At 43.8% G+C, this 21,109-nt stretch overlaps 1 protein-coding gene across 9 annotated transcripts in view; it reads right to left on the reverse strand.

Annotated features, from left to right (window-relative positions):
• The window catches only part of LOC144782717 (uncharacterized), a 163,076-nt gene that overhangs the window by 71,682 nt on the left and 70,285 nt on the right, over positions 1 to 21,109 (reverse strand). For all 9 annotated transcript variants that reach the window (XM_078662039.1, XM_078662040.1, XM_078662044.1 and 6 more), the window contains 2 exons: positions 16,896 to 17,083; positions 4,914 to 5,113 (listed from right to left, as the gene is read on the reverse strand). In XM_078662039.1, the coding sequence (XP_078518165.1) occupies positions 4,914 to 5,113; positions 16,896 to 17,083 (388 nt within the window). The remainder of the gene's footprint in view (positions 1 to 4,913; positions 5,114 to 16,895; positions 17,084 to 21,109) is intronic.

Below are 21,109 nucleotides of genomic sequence, written 5' to 3' on the forward strand. Positions count from 1 at the left end.
GAATAAGGGGATCTATATAAAGTGCAAATAGAACCGGGGAGCATGGGCAACCCTGCCTTGTACCTCTCTGAATCATAATGACATCCGACTCATTTCCTGCTATACAGATTTTTGCCGTGGGGTTGGTATAAATGGCTTTAATGGCATTGATAAAAGTATTTCCGAAATTTTTGCTTTCCAGGATGTTCCAGAGAAACTGCCATAATACTCGATCGAATGCCTTTTCGGCATCGAGGAAGATCATTGACATCTCGCCCCCCGTGGCGCCCATGATGTCAAGTAGGGTTATGGCTCTACGAGTATGGTCTGTAGTGCCTTTGCCGGGTATAAAGCCGTGTTGCCACGGGGATACAAGCCGTTCGATGACCCCGCTCAGACGATTTGCAAATATTTTAGCGTATAGCTTTGAGTCGGAGTTGATCAAGGATATAGGCCTATATGAGGAAGGCAGGTGGGGTGGTTTACCCTTCTTATGGAAAATTATTATATTTGTTTGTTTCCAAGACTCAGGGGGAATTGTGTGGTATTGGACTCCAAGAAACAAATCAAACAAAAAGGGAGTTATCTGATTACCAAGGATTTTATATAAATCCAATGGAATTTTATCCGGTCCGGCCGCCTTACCATTGGCCATCTCGGCTAATGCAATCCCCACCTCAGTGAACGTAATCTCTCTGTCCAGGTAAATCTTATTTTCTTCATCGATATTTTTATGATTAATATGGTCTGGGAGCCAATTATTTAAGAATGTTGTAATTTCATTATCAGGATGTGAGATATCACTACTATAGAGTTTTTGATAATATTTTTGAAATACTTTAACAATGTCTTTGGGGGTAGTATACTCATTTCCCTCAAATTCTATCTTTTTAATATTACTCAATGATTGCTTTTGTCGTGTGCGTAGTGCTAACTGCTTCCCCACATTTTCCCCTGATTCGTACAATCTATCCTTATTGGCCTGATAGGTTTCCGCGGCTTTTTGAATTAACGTACTATTAATCTCATTTTTTAAAATCATTATTTTATCTGAGATTTTCCCAGGATCTAAGGTAGGATCGACTTGCCCTCTACGAGACAGATTTAGCTGGGAGGCATGATGGGCCTCAAGATTGGACAACTCCTGCATCATTTCCATATTGGATTGTTTTTCTAGCTTTCGCTTATTAGCAACAAAGGAAATGGTCTCTCCTCTCAATGCTGCTTTAAAACAGTCCCATACTATAATACGGGGTGCGCTATACTGGTTACAGTCAAAAAAGGACTGGGTCCATGATTTAATATACGCTATATATTCTGGATTAACCAGTAACCTCCTATCAAAAGTCCACTGTGTTATTGGTTTAACTAAATTAGCCGTGTCGAAGGTAAAGGTCAGTGCATTGTGGTCAGATAAGGTTTTCGGGGATTTAATTATTTCTATAATATCTTTCTGATTTATACTTGACATAATATAGTCGATTCTAACATATTTGTTGTGGGGGAAAGAGAAATATGTATAGCCATCCACATTTGGCCCCCGGAGTAGGCCCCAGACGTCAACCAAGTTGTGACTTTTCATCATCTGATCCAATGCTGTATACACCTTTGGTTTGCGCCCTTTATAATTTTGAGATAAAAAATTCCCAGAAGACAACCCTATGTCGATGTTGAAATCTCCACAAAAGACCAGGGAACCTGACCAAGAGGCCAATTCAATTTCGAGCTCTCGAAAAACAGCAGGGTCATCTAAATTTGGACCATAGATTGCACAGATAGTGATATCCAGCTGAAGCTGAATTATGACCCATCTGCCATGTTTATCAGCTGATTTACGAATTGGGGGGCCTATTATAGGTTTAGTGAAAATGGCTACCCCTCTAGTTTTAGATGTTTGGGATGTAGCTGCCATTAGGTTATAACCTGGTAGTTTAAGTAAGTTCCTGTCAGAGTATGCGATATGTGTCTCTTGGAGACATAATATATCAACAGGGTTTTGTTGTATTAATTGAAATAACTGGGCCCTTTTATCTTTATGATTGAGGCCTGCCACATTCCACGTACAGAGGCTTATTCTCCCCATGTATTAACTTGAAAGACTAGCCCGATAAGCTTTAAACACCCATTCTCCTTAAAATATATAATACGGTTTTGCTTTTCTTTAACATTTCTGTAGCTTTTACTCTTAATACAACGTAGTCTATGACCGAATTTGCCAGTTTTTCTTTTTTGGTTTCCCCCCTTCCCTCCCCCCCTCCTCGGCCCCCTCCCCAAGGCCTTCCCCGAGGCCTTCCCCCCCACCTCCCCCCGCACTCCACCCTATGAGGCATGAAGACTCTCACTAGAGTCTATGATGATGGAGAGACACCCTGTGGCCGTGCCTTTATCATTAATTCTGTATACTTGAAGTATACAGGAGGCTCTGATTCCTAAAGCAAGAAACATTCATTCGGATGTTTCTTTGATAGGGGATACTAAGACCAGTTCCCCACGCATTATTTTGACATATAATCGTCAACATGGGGCCCTTCGAAAGATCATACACAAGAACTGGAATCTGGTTCAAAGTGATCCAGTGATTGGTCACTTAGTCAACACAAAACCAGAACTTACATTTCGGAGATCCCCCTCTATGTCAAAGGCTTTAGTCAGCAATACTTTAGAGCCCAATGCCTCCAACACCTGGTCAGCACTAAAGAAGGGTTTTAAGGCGTGTCCACAATGTAAAGCCTGTCGATTTGGCAGCAACAGGACTCACTTTAATAGCCCATTCCATGAACATCCTATTGCTATTTCCAAGTGGCTTACCTGCAAGACTGATTACGCCATTTATGTGTTGGAGTGTCCGTGTGGACTGCAGTATGTGGGCAGTACTAAGCTGCCCGCCCACAAACGGATACTCCAACACATACGTGCAATATCAGGGCACGATCAGAATTATCCGGTTGCCAGGCACTTTCAAGAAAAACATCTAGGCATACCTGATAAGCTCCAATTTTTTTTAATTGATTGTGTCGAGGTCTCGAGAAGAGGAGGTGACCGTGAGGCCAAACTCCGTCTTCTGGAGACAAGATACATTTTGGAGCTTAATACAAAGAATCCTAATGGTCTAAACGACAGGGAAGATCTGTACACTTGTATTTAGGATTATTCAGGATGCATATAAGACCTGTCCGGTTATATTCTGTTCCTCATGTGGTTACTCTCAGTGTATATAAAATGAAACATTTTTTAACTATGAAACTAAGAATTCTTTAAAAAAAAATTATATGATAACATTTGGGAATTATCGGTTACAACATTTGCACTTTATTGCTATTTTTGCACTATCACTATTTGCACTTTCCATGTTTTTAGCAGACATTGTGACATGCCCACTTGGGCTATATTCAAGTTTCTTGAAAATATTGTCTCATGATTTTGGATTAACGCTGTATTGAATAAGAGCAGGTTATTTGGTTTTCATCACTAACTGGACATTTAGATTATATACAAGCTATGGGCCGATGCTCTTGTACATAGATGAAATTATTTGTCATGTATACATTTTTCTACCAGTTTTGTGCTTTGTAAATATGCTCTTGTTTTCATTAACTGTACATTTGGTTTTATTATCTGTGAAAGCACTGTTGAGTATATCCAGTTTGTTTTTTCACGGCATTCTTTAATGATTGCACATTTACAGCGTTTCCATTGTATAGTATTTTTACCATTTTCATGACTCAATTACATGCACTGTCACTTTAAAAGTTCTGCTCACTGTCAAGCAGTTTGTCATGTGATCAAGCCTTCTCGAAGGCGAAACGCGTCATGGCGGCAGCGCTGGCTTTATTTCATTAAAACCACCTTGCACCAGCACTTTTTGGGTCGACTCTTTGTTGCTTTGGATTTGGCAGGACTCTGCCTTTGAGTAGCAAGCTTCGTGAATATATATATATATATATATATATATATATATATATATATATATATATATATATATATATATATATATATATATATACACACACACACACACACACACACACACACACACACACACACACACACATACTGATCATTGACCAGGTTATAGTGTGTATTGACTGTTCAAACTCCACACAAACCTGGATACTGGGATACATGTTGCGGGACAAAGAAATAACAACTGCCCTTTTCGTTTTTTGCTGCAGTCGCTTAAAAAGTACCTAAGCACACTACGGTGTCCCTCAAACTCTATTATTCTCACAGACATAGTATTTGCATGGTTTTGGCAAGGATACCAAAACTAAGAGAACTGGTCCAGTTCTCAGTGTGTTAAACACCCTCTTACACATACAATTCTCTGAGCCTCACCTATTCAGCATGCCAGCTCAAACAGCTTACCCCCTCAGATTCCCAAACCAGTCAAACTCCTCCATCTCCCCTCTTGGCCACTGAGGCAACCCGTAAAGGAATAACCGAAGATCAAGCATACCTAAAAGTACCAGTTAACCAGGACATTGATGGGAAGGAGTCCTAAACAATACAAAATAAGGTTCAGCTCAGGAGCTAAAGGGAAGTACATGGTAATCCAGTTTGGGTTCTAGTACTACTGGTGTCCCAGGAGATCAGTTGTCAACACCACCAAGTGTGACAATTACCCAGCAAGAAGTGCTCAGAAACACAAGGAGGATGCTAGCAGACACCAAATACACACATGCAAAAATAGTAGGTGTCTGAACGGGCGAGCATATAGCATGGTGTATGTCTGACATGCGACTGACAATGCCCCAGCTCCACAGGCTTGACAGGCCAGTAAATCTGAAAGGCCACATGAATGAGATTTAGTCTGATCCAGTCCTCTAGACTTTTCAGAGGCACCATCACATCAGTGTGCCCCATCATTTCCCTATATACTCTTTTTGTTTATAGGACACAGAGTTGAAAACAAAGATGATCTGTAGGAGCCTCACCCAAACCTTGGCAGGGGCCTCTCCCCTTCTACAATGGGCTGGTACCAAATCTTGTACTCCGGGTTAAAGATGTACAGCATGTTACTACATAGTCCCTGGTCAGTGCCTGGTGGCGCGGGAAATGTCCCTCCGAAGACATACAGCTCCTTGTGGTAAATCGTGGCACTGTGGTGAGCGAGCGTGGGCACCTTCCCAACAGTCTGCAGAGGAAGAACAACAATGAAGTCAGAACCTGGTGAGAGCTTAAAATCTTAAAAAACACAAAGGACACCCCCATCTCCCCCTTGCCACATGTTTTAACATGGAAGTTTAGTGACTGCATGAAGTTCTGCGACATGTATGTATGCAAGCATGTATGAATGAATGTGTTATTTTTAGAGCGCAAAGCAAACAAAAGGGCAGCGGACTGCTGTACATGGTCAAAGATAAGCTTTTAGTGATTAAGTAATAGCACAGGAAGCTGGGTTTTCCACTTAAAAAACAACCTTTATTTATTCATTATGAGTAACAATGAACACAGGTGTGCATTCCATAGGGTTTTGGACTGTTAATGCATTGTGATCTAGTGTTCTTTAAAGAAGAGTCTTCCACTCTTTCCTAAATTGGGACAACATTGGGGCAGTCCTGATGGATAATGGGATGTTGTTCCAGATCCTGGGTGTATAGATGGAAAAAGCCTATCTGATCCTACGGAACAGGCATTATCAGATACTGCGCTGGGTGTAGGAACTGCAAGGGCTGAGCTGCCACAGTATGTCAAACACCCAGAGAAGCAAACAACGTATCACCAACAAAATAACAGATATTTATGTGTTCTAAAGAGCAAGGTTGCCCAGTGCTGAAGCCACAACAAAACTCCCACTGAACTTAAGCCAGGCTTGTAATAGTTTTCTGAAAAAGGTTTTGTTTGGCCTATGACGAAACTGAGAAGGAACGGTGTTTCTAAGTTTGGCTGCTAGATATTTAAAGGACTGGCCACCCTTTCTGACTTTATTAAACCAAGGCAAAATGGCTAGGTTAGAGAAGTCAGATCTCCGTGCTCTGGTAGGACAGTAAGGTTGGATCATATGTCTAAAATATAACTGGCCAGAACTCGGGAAGCCCTTGAAGATGAATCAAAGAGCCTTGACTTTAAATATTTTTTCTATGGGGTGCCCAGTGCAAGGCTGAGCTTAGAGGAATTTAATTGTCACGTAGAAATATGTAAGAGTAGCCGGGCTGCAGCATTCTGGGTCATCTACAGATGCTTAATGAAAGAGTAAGAGCCGTCCAGTTGGAGAACATTTCCATAGCACAGGTGCAACATGACGATACCCTGGATTACAGTTTGAGTAGAAAAAGAACTACGGTCTCGACTAACTGAGACTTTTCAGAAGTCCATAACAGCCCCCAGCCAGCTTTTTGACATAGTATATCCATGGTGAGATTGGCATCCATCCAGACCCCAACATTTTTCACTGCAGGCTTGGGAGGAGGGAAAGGGCAAAGATCATATAGCCGCCAGTCAGGAGACCAGAGAGGAGGCTGGTTCAGCCCCACCAGGACTTCAGTCTTTCCCCAGTTAAGCAGCAGGCAGTTTAGCCCCATCCAGTTAGCTGCAGGTGGGAGGCAGCTTCTCAGATAGTCCGGAGCTTTGACCTGATGAGGTGAGAGTGAAACGAGCAGCTGAGGGTCAGAAGCAAATGAAAGCAGAGTGCAACTAATGGATTTCACCGCCCTTTACATGAATTCTGATTGCATTTCTGTATTTGACTCAGAACAGCGCACCTCTACCCTTCAGTTAGGTTAACGCAATGCAAATATACAAACATACTAATCTAGCGGTTTTCCAGCTTCGCCACATTTTTCCAACAATCATTTCCAGGTTCTCATACAATGAAAGCCACAAACATTTAAATATAATCCAAATAGGGGGCCTCAAAATAGGTCTTGCCTGTGGCTCCAAAAGTCCCTAAGATGACACTGACCCTTACTGGACTATATTTTCCCAATTATCTTGGTAACAGCTTGGTTGTATCTTCTATCCCTTTCATAAAGCATAAGAAAAAAAGTTTTCAATAACAAAAGAGAGAGTGAGGGAAAATTTACACTTATCTATGTGAGTTGGGAACTCCTGGTCCCCGGAATTAATTACAAAAACAATGGAGGAGTGTCCACTCAGAAACAGAGAAAAAAAGGTTTCTCTGGACATGGGCTTATGTACTCAATTCAGCACAATGTGCCCCAACCTGTTTAAGGATAATGCATATCCTTGTAGAAGACCCCTCACTCACCAACCTAGTTGGTGACATGCTTCATCATCGGGGTCCCACCCCATAAGCCGAGTGCCTATAGGGTGTGCTGCGACACCTGACTACAGTGGAGCTGGTTAATTTTTCTTTTATGTGTCCAGGGCGATCAAAGAAGTGAATTTAAAAAGGGCCAACACTACTCACTGCAAGTATTTATTCTTGAGTGCTTGAACCCTAGTTAAAAAATGTGTAACACCTATGCCGAATTAGGTAGACTTTGGTGTTAAAAGCAGTGTTTGATAAAAATAGCTAAGTGTGCTATGTGAAGTGTGATAAATGCTATTGATTAAAAAGGTCTACATGTTTCAACCATTGTAATTATTCATTGGTTTTCGTCAGGACCGTGATATTGAACTGGGTGGTCCACACACGCTAAGGTGCGTCCTACCCTAGTCCAAGTTGGAGTGCACAAATTGTGAACTCGTGTAAAAATAGTGCGTTTTCTTTATTCAAAGAAAAACCTGTAAAGAAACAGGAAAACAAAAAACAGGGAGGGGGTCACATACAGGGGTTGACAACACACATGTACTACATTTAACGTATATAGCCATTCTTTCCCCTTTTGAGGCAGTAGATGGGGTTATGCCCAAGTTGTAAAATAGAGGAATCCATCTAGTTGTGCAACAGTACTACAGTGCTTTTACCGGACTGTGACTGATAGCTACTCGAACGGTGCCAAAGAAGTGGTGTCGACCTAGTTTTGGCATCTGAGAATAGCTAGTGAAAAATAAGGGCGGCGTAATTATGAGTGAGTGATCATACTGGTGTTCGCGAAGTGGACGGCTGCCGAGAATTGTGAGCAGTCGTGACGTCGCTATTGTAAATCGCGACTGATATATAGCTTTTTGCTTACACTTCCTTGCGGTGTTGCCGCTTCATGGGCACCAGCGCTTCCAAGACGGCAAGAGTCCGTCTCCTGAAAGTCGATCGACAACAAAAAGAGAGATATGCCCGGTTTTAGTTTTCTGGCTGTATTTAGCATTTAGTATCGCCAGCGGGCTTACGTTCGAAAAACGGGAGGCAAAGATTGTTTCCTCATTCCCATCAGGCCACATACTACTTACTTGCAGCTTCTGATCACCAGACGGTAAACCTACTTGGTTCCGGCTGGCGGTGCCCCGAGGAGTAACCGGTGATCTCGATGGCTGCCGGTAAAGTAACGCTCGGAGCGTTTCCTGGTTGGGTGTGGCCTCATCACGTGGTGTGGTCACGTGGGTCGTATTTGACCAATCGGGTTCTCACAGGAGGTGGAGCCCCCGGACAATGTCACAGTTTATAAAAAACGAAGGAAAATGTTTTGTTTGTATTCCTATGGAAAGTAATTAGGAAAGGAAGAGTGGTCGTCCAGAACCCCCAGAGAGTTCATTTTGGAATGTGCCAGACTGGCTCTCAAAAGAAATTACTTTGAGTTTGAAGACCAGATCTTCTTACAGACAGGTGGGACATCTATGGGCAGTTCTTTTGCGCCGAGCATAGTGGGATTGTATGTATATGACTTTGAAGAAAAATACATCCTCAGTCAAACAAACCCCTATAGCCCTAACATCCTAATATGGCGCAGATACATTGATGATGTGCTGACCATATGGAAAGGTACGGAAGAATCTCTAATCTCCTTTTTTAACTGGATCAACACCTGTGATGAGCACCTACGGTTTACCTATGAAAAAAACCCAGAGACACTAGTTTTCCTTGATGTAACAATCACGAAAAAAGAAGGAAAACTGACAACTGTCACCCACCACAAGCCAACTGCCAAAAATAATCTGCTACGATTCGAAAGCTTTCACCCAAGACCTCTACGTGAGAACTTACCGTATGGACAATACCTGAGGATCCGTAGGAACTGCAGTGAGCTGGCAGATTATAAAAATCAAGCCCAGGACCTCACCCAAAAATTGCGTAATCGGGGATATCCGAACAAGATTCTCCAAAAAAGTCAAAAACGTGCGCGGAACCAACCGCGTTCAGGTCTATTGGAACAGACGAACAAAACAGTGGAAGAAATACCCCTGACATGTGTCACCACTTACAACACTATTTCCAACAACGTCTCTCGAATAATAAAAAAACACTGGAGTATTCTGAACACAGGCAATTTGAGGTGGGAGAAACCCTTGTTCTCTTTCAGAAGAGCACAGAGCATAAAAGACAGAGTAGTCAATACAAGACCAAAAAAGATAACCCCAGAAAGAAAAACACAAACAACTCTATGGGATTTACCAAAAGTGACAGGCCACTATAAATGTGGTACTTGCAGTGTCTGTCCTTACACGAAGAACACCAAAACATTACAGTTAGAACCTAACAAAACCTGGACGATTAGAGGTCAAACGAACTGCAACAGTGAAAATGTTGTCTACATGCTCACATGCCCGTGTGACCTACGTTACGTAGGGATGACGAGCCGAAAGATCAAACTACGGATAGGTGAGCATAGAAGCACTATTAGGTGCAAAAAGTCCAATACCAGACTCACGGAACATTTTCTCTCAAAAGGTCATACACCAGATGACCTTGAATGGACGATTATCGAACAAGTTAAGCCAGGAGCGAACCTGACCCAACGACTATTTGAAAAAGAGCAAAGATGGGTCTATAGACTGTCCTCCCATAAGTCAGGCCTGAACGATAATATCCCATGGAACAGTGTAATGACATGAAAACTTGTCCTCAAATTACAAATAAGACCAAGATGTATCCTTAAACATCGTAAAAATCAGCAAGGAATTGCTCAACCTACACGGCTGATTATGAATCCTGATTCTGCCCTCTGTTCTTTTAAAATGTCCCAATTCTTTTAAATTCCAAATTCCGTTTGTAATGTTTCATTGTTTACATCCTGTGTGAACCTAATTACTTTCCATAGGAATACAAACAAAACATTTTCCTTCGTTTTTTATAAACTGTGACATTGTCCGGGGGCTCCACCTCCTGTGAGAACCCGATTGGTCAATTACGACTCACGTGACCACACCACGTGATGAGGCCACGCCCAACCAGGAAACGCTCCGAGCGTTACTTTACCGGCAGCCATCGAGATCACCGGTTACTCCTCGGGGCACCGCCAGCCGGAACCAAGTAGGTTTACCGTCTGGTGATCAGAAGCTGCAAGTAAGTAGTATGTGGCCTGATGGGAATGAGGAAACAATCTTTGCCTCCCGTTTTTCGAACGTGAGCCAGCTGGCGATACTAAATGCTAAATACAGCCAGAAAACTAAAACCGGGCATATCTCTCTTTTTGTTGTCTATCGACTTTCAGGAGACGGACTCTTGCCGTCTTGGAAGCGCTGGTGCCCATGAAGCGGCAACACCGCAAGGAAGCGTAAGCAAAAAGCTATATATCAGTCGCGATTTACAATAGCGACGTCACGACTGCTCACAATTCTCGGCAGCCGTCCACTTCGCGAACACCAGTATGATCACTCACTCATAATTACGCCGCCCTTATTTTTCACTAGCTATTCTCAGATGCCAAAACTAGGTCGACACCACTTCTTTGGCACCGTTCGAGTAGCTATCAGTCACAGTCCGGTAAAAGCACTGTAGTACTGTTGCACAACTAGATGGATTCCTCTATTTTACAACTTGGGCATAACCCCATCTATTGCCTCAAAAGGGGAAAGAATGGCTATATACGTTAAATGTAGTACATGTGTGTTGTCAACCCCTGTATGTGACCCCTCCCTGTTTTTTGTTTTCCTGTTTCTTTACAGGTTTTTCTTTGAATAAAGAAAACGCACTATTTTTACACGAGTTCACAATTTGTGCACTCCAACTTGGACTAGGGTAGGACGCACCTTAGCGTGTGTGGACCACCCAGTTCAATATCACGGTCCTGACGAAAACCAATGAATAATTACAATGGTTGAAACATGTAGACCTTTTTAATCAATAGCATTTATCACACTTCACATAGCACACTTAGCTATTTTTATCAAACACTGCTTTTAACACCAAAGTCTACCTAATTAGGCATAGGTGTTACACATTTTTTAACTAGGGTTCAAGCACTCAAGAATAAATACTTGCAGTGAGTAGTGTTGGCCCTTTTTAAATTCACTTGTTTGATCGCCCTGAACACATAAAAGAAAAATTAACCAGCTCCATTGTAGTCAGGTGTCGCAGCACACCCTATAGGCACTCGGCTTATGGGGTGGGACCCCGATGATGAAGCATGTCACCAACTAGGTTGGTGAGTGAGGGGTCTTCTACAAGGATATGCATTATCCTTAAACAGGTTGGGGCACATTGTGCTGAATTGAGTACATAAGCCCATGTCCAGAGAAACCTTTTTTTCTCTGTTTCTGAGTTGTCACTCCTCCATTGTTTTTGTAAAGAAAAAAAGTCCCATAACTACTATGAGGTATTGTTTTGTAATTGCATTTATATGTTGCTTACTACCCCTGAAGAGGCGTTGAAGCGCTTTTTCAGAGAGTAGTACACTACTCCGGCACCAATAAAGGATTAGTGGTGAATTATTATAGTGAAATATTAAAGTAAGTTGAGTGGTGGATAGGTTATTCAGTTATTTGGATTGAGAAGGATAGCGGAGGGATAGAAGAGGGAAAAAGGTTTGCATTTATATACCTTGTTAACATGGATGGGGTGTTGAAGCGCTTTTTTGGCGAGTAGCACTCGACTCCAGAACCCATATAGGATTATTGTTGAATTAGTAAAGTGAAATATGAAATTTGAGAAGTGGACATGTTAGTCTTATTTTGATTGAAAAGGGTAGTGGAGGGATATAAGTGTGGAGGATTTAGACTTTTTTGTTTTGGAGGTCATAGCAGTAGGAGGAGGCTTTGGATGAGTTAAAGGGATTTGGAGGGGATGAATCAAAAGGGAAGAGTTTAGAAAGGCTTATTTTGGGGGATCGGTATAGTAAAAAAGGTGTCAGATGCAAGGAGGGGTAGAGTAGGGTACAGTTTAGAAAGGGTATTTTGGGGGATCATAGTAGTGGTATGGGGTTTGCGATGAAAGAGTGGATGTAGAGGATATATTGATAGAGGTATAGGGTGAGAAATAGAGTAGTGCATTGGAAAGATTAGCAGAAAGAGGTTTGTGACGAGTCAGAGTTGAGCTAGAAGATATATTGAGAGAGGTATAGGGTGAGAAATAGGGTAGTGCATTGGATATGCTGAATTAGAAGTAATAAATATATAGATCCATAAGTACATGGAACGTATATAGATGCATACAGGAGGTAAGCAATGTAGATTAAAGATGCATTAGATAAACTCTGGTTTTCAAGTGTCCTGTACTTAAAAATTAATTTTATTTCTAATTAAAAATCATAATTTTTAAAATGTATGGTGGTTATGTGAGGAAGAGCCAGGAACAGTTTTCTGTAGATAAGGTGGTTTGTCCGTGGATCTTATGTTGGGGGGGCGGGGGGGGTAAAGAGTTCCATAGTTTGGCTGCTTGAGCAGAGAAGTATGTGCCACTCATGGTTTTTATCATGTATCTTTGGATTTTTAGGTGAGGTGCCACTCTAGAGCCGAGGTTCCTTTGTTGAAGGTGTTTGGGATTTTACTCCAGATGAAGAGTGGTCCCATTGCATGTATCCGCTTAGTGGGTGATACAAAGCAGCTTGAATGTGGATCTTCTGGCAACTGGTAACCAATGCAGGGCTTTCAAGGCAGGCAAGATGTGGTCTCGCGGTTTGATATGCAAAAGTAGTCTGGCAGCCGAGTTCTGAATCCGTTGTAGTCTTTTCATGGTCGTTAAAGGTGAACCATGTTAGAGGTTATTGGCGTAATCTAGTTTCGACAGAACAAGGGAGATGGTAGCTTGGACCTAATGTGGAAATCCCAAGTGGGGGAAGATTCGTCGCAGAGTTTTTATAGTAACAAAGCTTGATCTGGTTAGTTTGTCCACTTGGGGTCCATGGTCCTTCTGAGATTTCTTACTTCCGTCGATACTGTAGGTGGTGATCCCAGTTCATCAGGATAGGTGGCAAGTGGGTCATAATGTTTCCAATTGCCCCACGCGAGTTGTTCCATTTTGGAAGCATTCAATTTGAGATGGCTCCAAGTCATCCATTAATCCACATCTCTGAGACAGCTGAAAATTGGAGAGTTTCCAATGTCTTTGGGGCATTCCAGTTGAAGGAGTATGTGTGTCATCTGCATAGTGTAGCACGTGAGGTGAAACCAATTGATCAGTACCGGTAATTACTTCATATAGATGTCGAAAAGCATGGGCGAGATGATAGAGTCTTGAGGGTACCCCTGCTTTTGTGGAGTATGGTTTGGACGAGAAAGGTGGGGTAGGGATGACATTAGTTCTGTTTGGAAGGTAGGACACAATCCAGTCTAGTGCAGTCCCCTCTATGCAGGCTTAGTAGAGTCTTTGTAGCAAAGTGTCATGGTCAACCATGTCAAAGGCAGCCGAGAGGTCAATGAGGAGTAGCGCAGCAACCATATTGCGGTCAACTGTGTTCTTCAGGTCATCCCAGATGGCAAGGAGGGCGGATTCTGTGCCTCTTCCCGGACGGAATTATGTTTGGAAGTCTGAAAGTATGGCATTCTCATCAATGAATTGACACATCTGAGAGAATGTCGCTCTTTCTATCAGTTTGCCCAGGAAAGGTCCATTTGTAATGGTCTGTAGTTGTCAGAGTTCAGCGGTTCCAAGTTTGTTTTCTTCAATAAAGGGCGTATGTATGACTTTTTGAGTTTTGGAAATATTTTGTCAGTTAAGGAATCGTTGATGATTCTTTCTTGAGTGACAGCAGAGGTTGTTAGAAGAATGGTCTTGAAAGTTTGAGGTGGATACAGGTCAGAAGGACTGCAGGCAGGACAGCTTTCTTTGACCAGGTCCATAAATTCATCGTGTGAAATGTGTTGGAAGGAACTGAGATGCTGGGTTAGAGTATTCTTGGATTGTTGTTTTGTAAAAGGGTTAGTGCTGGTGCTTTGCCTCTGTTTTAAGTAGGAGTCCAATGTATCTGCTTTGTCCGTGTAATGATTTGCCAGTTTGTCTGTGAAATCATGAGTAACGGGATGAGTTCCTTCTAGGCAATTTGGTTTATTAAATTCATGGAGAGTTTTGTAGAATTCTTTATTTGCACATTTAGCATTTTGAGTTCTTTCTGAATAGTACATTTTCTTTGCTTTTTTGATAGCGGACTTGTAGAATCTGTTCATTTTCTGTAGGCAAAGTTTGTCTTGTTTGGTGTTTGTTTTGAGCCAGGAGCGGTACAGCTTTCTAATTTGATGTTTTTTGTCTTTATCTCTTTTGCTCCGTTGTGTGTTTTTGAGAGGTATCAGGATGTCAAAAGCTTCCTGTAGCCACTCATATAGGTTTTAAATAGAGCTTATTGTTGCCAGATCTGTACTGGATGTTAGTTGTGTTTTTAAGTGTTCCAAATTGAGTTTGTTCCACGGTCGATAGGTGGATGCACGTCAGGTAGTTTTAGGGGAGTCATTTATTGTTGTTTTATGTTAGAAAGCAAGCAAGTTGTGGTCTGAACATGTGACTGGAGTTGTAGTTTGAAAGGTATTTTAACTAGTTCAGTATTAGCAACTGCACTGTACACCCAGATTACGTTGAAGTGATTTCCCAAAACAGACCTTTCAACAATGCTAGTTGAACACTTTCCAGGACAATCAAATGCATTCTCAATTAATTCTTAGTTTTTATTGCATTTGGTAACTGCACTGGTAGTATGCACACTACAATCTTGTAATGTACTGGAAGTAGCTTATCTAGAAACTCATACATTGCGCAGGCTAATGAATTGGACATCATGGTCTGTTACCAAAACTTCATTTTACAAAAACACAGCAATACAGATTTGTATCCCAGTCTTTCATATCACCTCTCCACCTAGTTAGCCCCACACATCTTGGTGTGGTTATCTACCAGAATCATCTCTTTTTCACTCTTTACGCCCATTTGTGGAATGGGTCCCCAAAACGCCAACACCTGTTTCTGCCAAGAGTTGAGGGAGACTCTGTAGAGGACAGCAGAGGCTGTCTTTGTACACCACTTAGTCACTGGCTGCACAAGCAAAGCAACCTTCCCCTTCCTCTTAGAGAAGGGAATCAGTCCAGCCATTAGAAGGCTTGCCCTACTCTTCTCTTGCGTGTCTTAACATCTAGATGTCCTTCATATTCCAATGTCATAGTGTGCTTCCTCAAGCTATCTGGAGATCTATCTCACTCCTACACAACAGACTATCATCCTATACGTTTAATTCTTCGAGTCTCACAAATCATCAGTGGGCACAGTCGGTGTTAGACGAGGGATAGATGGCAGTAGCACCCCAAGGATTTCTAGCTGGTTGTTGGGAATGTCTCTCAAAGATTTGTACCCAGCACAATTATCAGGGAGAGGAAATCCTGGAGGGCAACACTGCCTGCTTTCTAACCTATATTTATCTTGGGATATTACTATAGTCAAGAAATATGTGTGCCAGAGATAATGAAAGGAGATTGGAGTTCCTTACCGTCCGTAAAACCAGTTTTACTTGGCATTGGGTGTTCTGATATTAACGAAATTGTGACTTTGTGGTAATCCAAAGGATTCCTGGCACACAAGTGACAATGCTAAGACACCTCCCATCTTATGGCAATGGATGATGTGCTCGAAGCTGTTTTCTGGTGGAAATAAAACAAAGAGGATGTTGTTTGAGGAAGGGGAGGACCCTGTTTTTTTGGGTGAAGAGCCGGCTGCGATTAAATGTGGCGGTAGCGTTTGCGTAGCCGGTTACTTGCACTACTACAGCTTTGAAAAACATCAAATGCAATCTGTATTTTGTGTAGTTAACTTTGTGGGTCAACGAGGGCTGTGTAACAAATAGCTAGGGATAGCTGTGTATAGGGGGTACGAGGGGATAGGTTGTTCAAAGGTGCAAGATAGTGGGGATTGGTACGTTATGGAAGAAGGCTCAAGTTGCAGAGAAATGGGTGCAGTCATGTTGTGGGATGAAAGTTATGCATATGTGTGGACATAATGCATTTGCAAACTGCGGAGCGGAGTATTCTTTGAAAATGACCAAAGAGAAAATGAACAATAGATCTACTGTAACAGCTAAATGACAGCTTGTGGTCCACTACTTGTGTATAGATATCACTTTATGTTAAAGAGGAAGAATGCTTTCTGTAATAGAACAATTGTAACTGTACGTGTTTGTTGTTCCAGCTGTGTGACAGAATTCTAGGGATGTTGGGTAGAATTTCGAAAAATGCAGTGGAGTGTGAACCCTGGCTAGCAACTGTCACATGTTGTACACCGGACAGTAAAACTATACTTTAACCATTTCGTCCCCTCCTCTTTCTAAACAAAGTCTTATTTGTCCTAGCTACCATGGAGAATTTGCTTAAAGCCCCTCCTTTATTTCCCCAAAACACTTGGATCAGTGTCAATAATGTAAAGATCTGCCAAAAACAATATATTTTTCTGGGACGCCTACTGCTAACTAAATCACAAGATCTTTGAACAGAGCATTTTTTGTTTGCTATGCCCTGCTGCCATTTCACCTTTTTATAATTTAAGAACCAATGTATGAAAGGGCGCGTTTTAACTCTGTTGTTTCCTCCTCACTGTATAAAATTCGAGGTCACAAGAGGTACGGTGTGTTTAGATTAACTAGAAACTATGGCTCCAATTGTCGAGAAAAACTTGCAGAAACTAGGTCTACACATTTTTTCCTGTCCAAAAACACCTAGGTGGCAAGACTCACCGCCTCTGAAGTCCACTTCCAGGTCATTGTGTCCAGGATGTGTACGCTGCTGAACCGTGCTCCTTCCCTCATCCCCCCAAAGATGTAGATTCGCTTTGTTTCTGGATCATAGGTTGCAGAGTGGCCAATGGCGGACTGTGGTGTGGGTCCAGAGGACAGCGGCTCCATTGGGAACCAGAAGTCGCTATCTGGGGAGACACAATAAGTTTAAAACCATCAGAAAAGCCCACAATGCTCCAGGGCTTATGACCTGCTGTACAATTAAGCAGGTTCAATGTACGGTTGAGTGACTGGTCTAATCCTTATGGTAAAGTTATCTCCTCTACACGAGTGGGAGTAAAATTATGAGGGTGTGATTGGAGAGTGTAAACTGAAGATTATGTATTTCGACAGACGATGAAGAGGTAAAAATAATTATTTACTTAGGTTTCCCTCTCCATCGTCCTTCAAAATCACCCCCCACCCCACTACCACCCGGTCCCACCACGCTTACCTGTACGGGTCGCGGCTTAGCACTATGAACCAGGGCCAAGTGCTTTCTGAAGGCAGATAGTGCTACACAGTCAGATAGGCATTTGATCCGGGCACTACTGAGCTCAGGCAGCAGAAGCTATTAACAAGTAACTTAAAAATTAGGCACCTTACCATAAGAACAAAGGGTAAACGACCATTTGAAAAGTAAACCTCTATCTATTTTGGCCACACACCAGGCTATAGTAGAGGCAGATCAATAAATAATCGAACATAACAGAGATAAATCAAGAAAAATGGCTTCAAGAATGCACAACTAGGAGAGAGAAGAAAGGATAACTTTTGTTACTTAAGAATAAACTGTTCATACCAACAAAGTTTCAAAATTTTAGTTAGAAGGACTGCCATGAAACACCTTGGGCTGGACATCCTGGGGCCCGAAAGACTCAAGAACTTGTAAATGGTGAATTTATGTTCACATTCTAGAATATCCACTCAGAGAAACTTGGTAGCATTCTTTTAAGTCTACCAGTAATCATTCGCAGACTGATGGTCAAACAAACACTCAATCAGATAATAGAGCAGTTATTGGATCGGTGGTGATAACCGAATTTAGATTAAGCTGACCAGACCATCTCCAGTGTTTTTCTCTTGCTTCCTACCCCCCCCCCCCCGATTCCCTCTAAAAGTTATCATTCCCTTATATTACATTTCCATCAATCAATGTCCTTTCAGGATATAAATCATTACTGCCCATTTTTACTCTCCACCAGATATCGGATTGAAATCGATTACAGGACAAAGCTACATATTAACAATCTGCAAATCCCCCCCACAAAGTCCTAGCCCTAAAATACAAATAAGCACTGGCAAAGCCACTATGTCTCGCCTACAAGATCTATTGGCTTTGTAAATGTTTTGTTGCCATGCTGTATAGCTGCTGTGCAGTATGACAAAAAAACTTTTAAAAGCGTTATGAGACGGCCAATGTGCTTTAAAAAAAAAAAAAATAGAGAGAGAGAGGAGACAGACGAGTGGGTATGGGAAGCACACAGACAACATTGGGGCCAAGAAGACCAGCAACAGAGGGTGGGTGAGGGGGCAAGCAAAGGGACAACAGAGGGTCAGCAGGTTGGGCTGTGGTCACCCACAGGGACAACAGAGACTGGGTGAGAGGGGAAACGGTAACAACACGTACAACAGAGAATGAGTTGAAGGTCTGAGGCAAACACACAGACAAGAGAGTGGGTGAGAGGGTATCCACAGGAGACGTACACCAGTGAGACACCTAAAAAATATGCCTAAACAAAAAGAAAAAGAAAGGGCCTGGAAAAAATGAACAGAGGAAAGACAAGAAATGCATCCAAGCTCCAGGGAAGGGACAAACACATGGGGAAAAGAAAGCCTGGGGAAGCTGTCGAATAGGAAACAAGCAAATCATTTGGGGGAGGACCCACCACAAAATACACTAAGATATGGCTGTCACTGGGTCTTAGAGTATCCAAACAAAATATTGCCAACTGTGGCTGGGACTCAACAGTGGGGGAGTGGGAGCTTGACACGGATTAGTGCATGACAGATAAGAAATCGATATACCTGGGGAGAGGTTGCCTGCGTAAGTGGGAGAAGGCCTGGACAGGATGTCGCTCATATAGAGGTATGGATAAGGGACCCACCCCAATGCATGAAGATCTGGAACAGGGTCCCCCCTGGAATCAGAGAGATTGCCACGAAGTGTCAGATCACACCACAACTTAGACATTCTAATCTACTTGAATTACCCTGATGTGCTCTTTCTCCCTTCTAAAGTGGCATATACAACTGTACTATGACTTCTCTTTGCTGCTTAATGTATATATTTACTTTATGGTTCTCTTCTCTTAAAAAAAAAAACAACAACAAAAAAAACAATAAAAAGACCTTAAATTAAAAACAGCAAGCAAATGAGTACCAATGAAGCCAACCAATGTTAACAATGGGCGGCCCCAGACCCATGAACAGTAACAAGAGAGCTCGCAATCGCTAAGTTGCTGCAGGCTTGCATTCCTCTGATCTTTTCCCCAATGGTGTTCTCCTCCCTTTTGAGGAGATTATTAAACAATAGGACATTGCTGCTGGCCACTTTTTGACAGACAGAGACGGATGATCCACCACAACATGTGGTTTTCCAGTATCTGAATGTCATGGACCAAGACAGGCACCTTATTGGATGGCTGACTAAGTGTCTTGGTGAGCAGGGGCGTGGCTACGCGGGCGGACGAAATGGCCGCCTGATCGTAGAGCTCCGCCGGGCGAGAAATGACCGGGGCCGTTCGCCACTGATCCGGTGCTGCGCTGAGGACGAATTACGCCTGCAGCCGATCCTTGGAGCCTACTGATGCAGCCTGCCTAATCTGGAGGACGGGGGACAACGTGGAAGGTCGGAACAGCTGAGTGGTGCTGCGGCCGGCTGCGCCTCGCGGGCCGTTACGTTGCAGCTGCGGAGCGCCTGGTGAGTCTCCTGATTGCCCCCTTGCTGTCCCCCTCGGCACTAGTGCCGCTGTAGTTCTCTCCCGGGTCCGCTGCTCGGCCCCGGTGGTCTCCGTGGGTGGAGGTGCGGCCCCTCGGTGCGTGACCGGCACTTGCGGCCTGGTCCGGCCTTGGGAGCCGGGGCCTCGATTTTTGGGGACCGCCGGGTGGGGCGGCGGCGAGCGGGGAGCGCGGGCGGCGGGCTTCGGGGCTGAGGGGCGCTTGGCGAGGGGTGTGGCCGGCGGGCTTCAGGGCGCTCTGCGAACGGCCTGGCGTCGCTGCACTCGGTGGGGGCCTACTTCCATTGCCCCACCGCTACCGTGCACCCAAGACCTGCGCCTGTCCCCCTGCGGAACTTGGCCTCCTGCGCTCCTGCTGATGCGGTGGCCCTGTTTGTCTGCCGCCTGTACAGCTTCTTGTGACCGACGCTGGCTACCTGACCTGCGAGACCTGGCCCAGCTGAGTTGCCTTTGCCTCGAGGCCTTGCCTACTTGGTCCCCCCCCCACACCACCTTTGGCTGCCTGTCTTGGTGGGCCCCTTGATCCGCCGGCTGCTGCCGGGTGGCTGCCGCAGCCACCTGCTGACCCTACTTCTTGGCCTCTGGCGCACTCCTCCAGCCAGATTCATGCCCTGCTGTCCTGTGTGCAACCGCCTTGGCGACTCGTGGGCTCCCGCAGCGTGAGTCAGCCCTGGGACGGTGGACCGACGAGTACCCCTGCTCTGGTCCCGTCCTACCCGCCTTGCTACTGGGGTGCCCGGACACTGTGCTTGACTCTCTGGGTGCCGCTGTTGTCAGAGTCCTGTGCCACTGGCGATTTGCCCGCCACTGCTTCCACCATGGTGAAGAAGGATGTTACCCAGAAGCGACTTACCTTCAGTTCAGCACCCGTACGTGCTTCTGCAGCTTCGCCGGCGGCGGAGGTAGACACTGGGGGCCAGTTGGCAGCGAAAGACACTGCGGGTATGGTTGCTGAGATGATGGGTGAGATGAGGGCTGGATTCAAGGCCTTGGATTCTCGTTTTGATACCCTGGAAAAGAAAATGGCGGACATGGGCGCGACGATCCAACTGCACGATAGGCGTCTGGACCTGGCGGAATCCAGAGTTTCCGACCTCGAGGATGGTGCGGCGTCGACGCTGAAAAGGTTGGAACGAGTGGAGAAGATCCTTAAAGACATCGCAATTAAGAACGAGGATTTAGAGGCGCGCAGCAGGCGCAATAATATCCGAATTA

Source organism: Lissotriton helveticus, chromosome 9 (assembly GCF_964261635.1).
Source record: "Lissotriton helveticus chromosome 9, aLisHel1.1, whole genome shotgun sequence".
In the NCBI taxonomy this organism is placed as follows: Eukaryota; Metazoa; Chordata; class Amphibia; order Caudata; family Salamandridae; genus Lissotriton; species Lissotriton helveticus.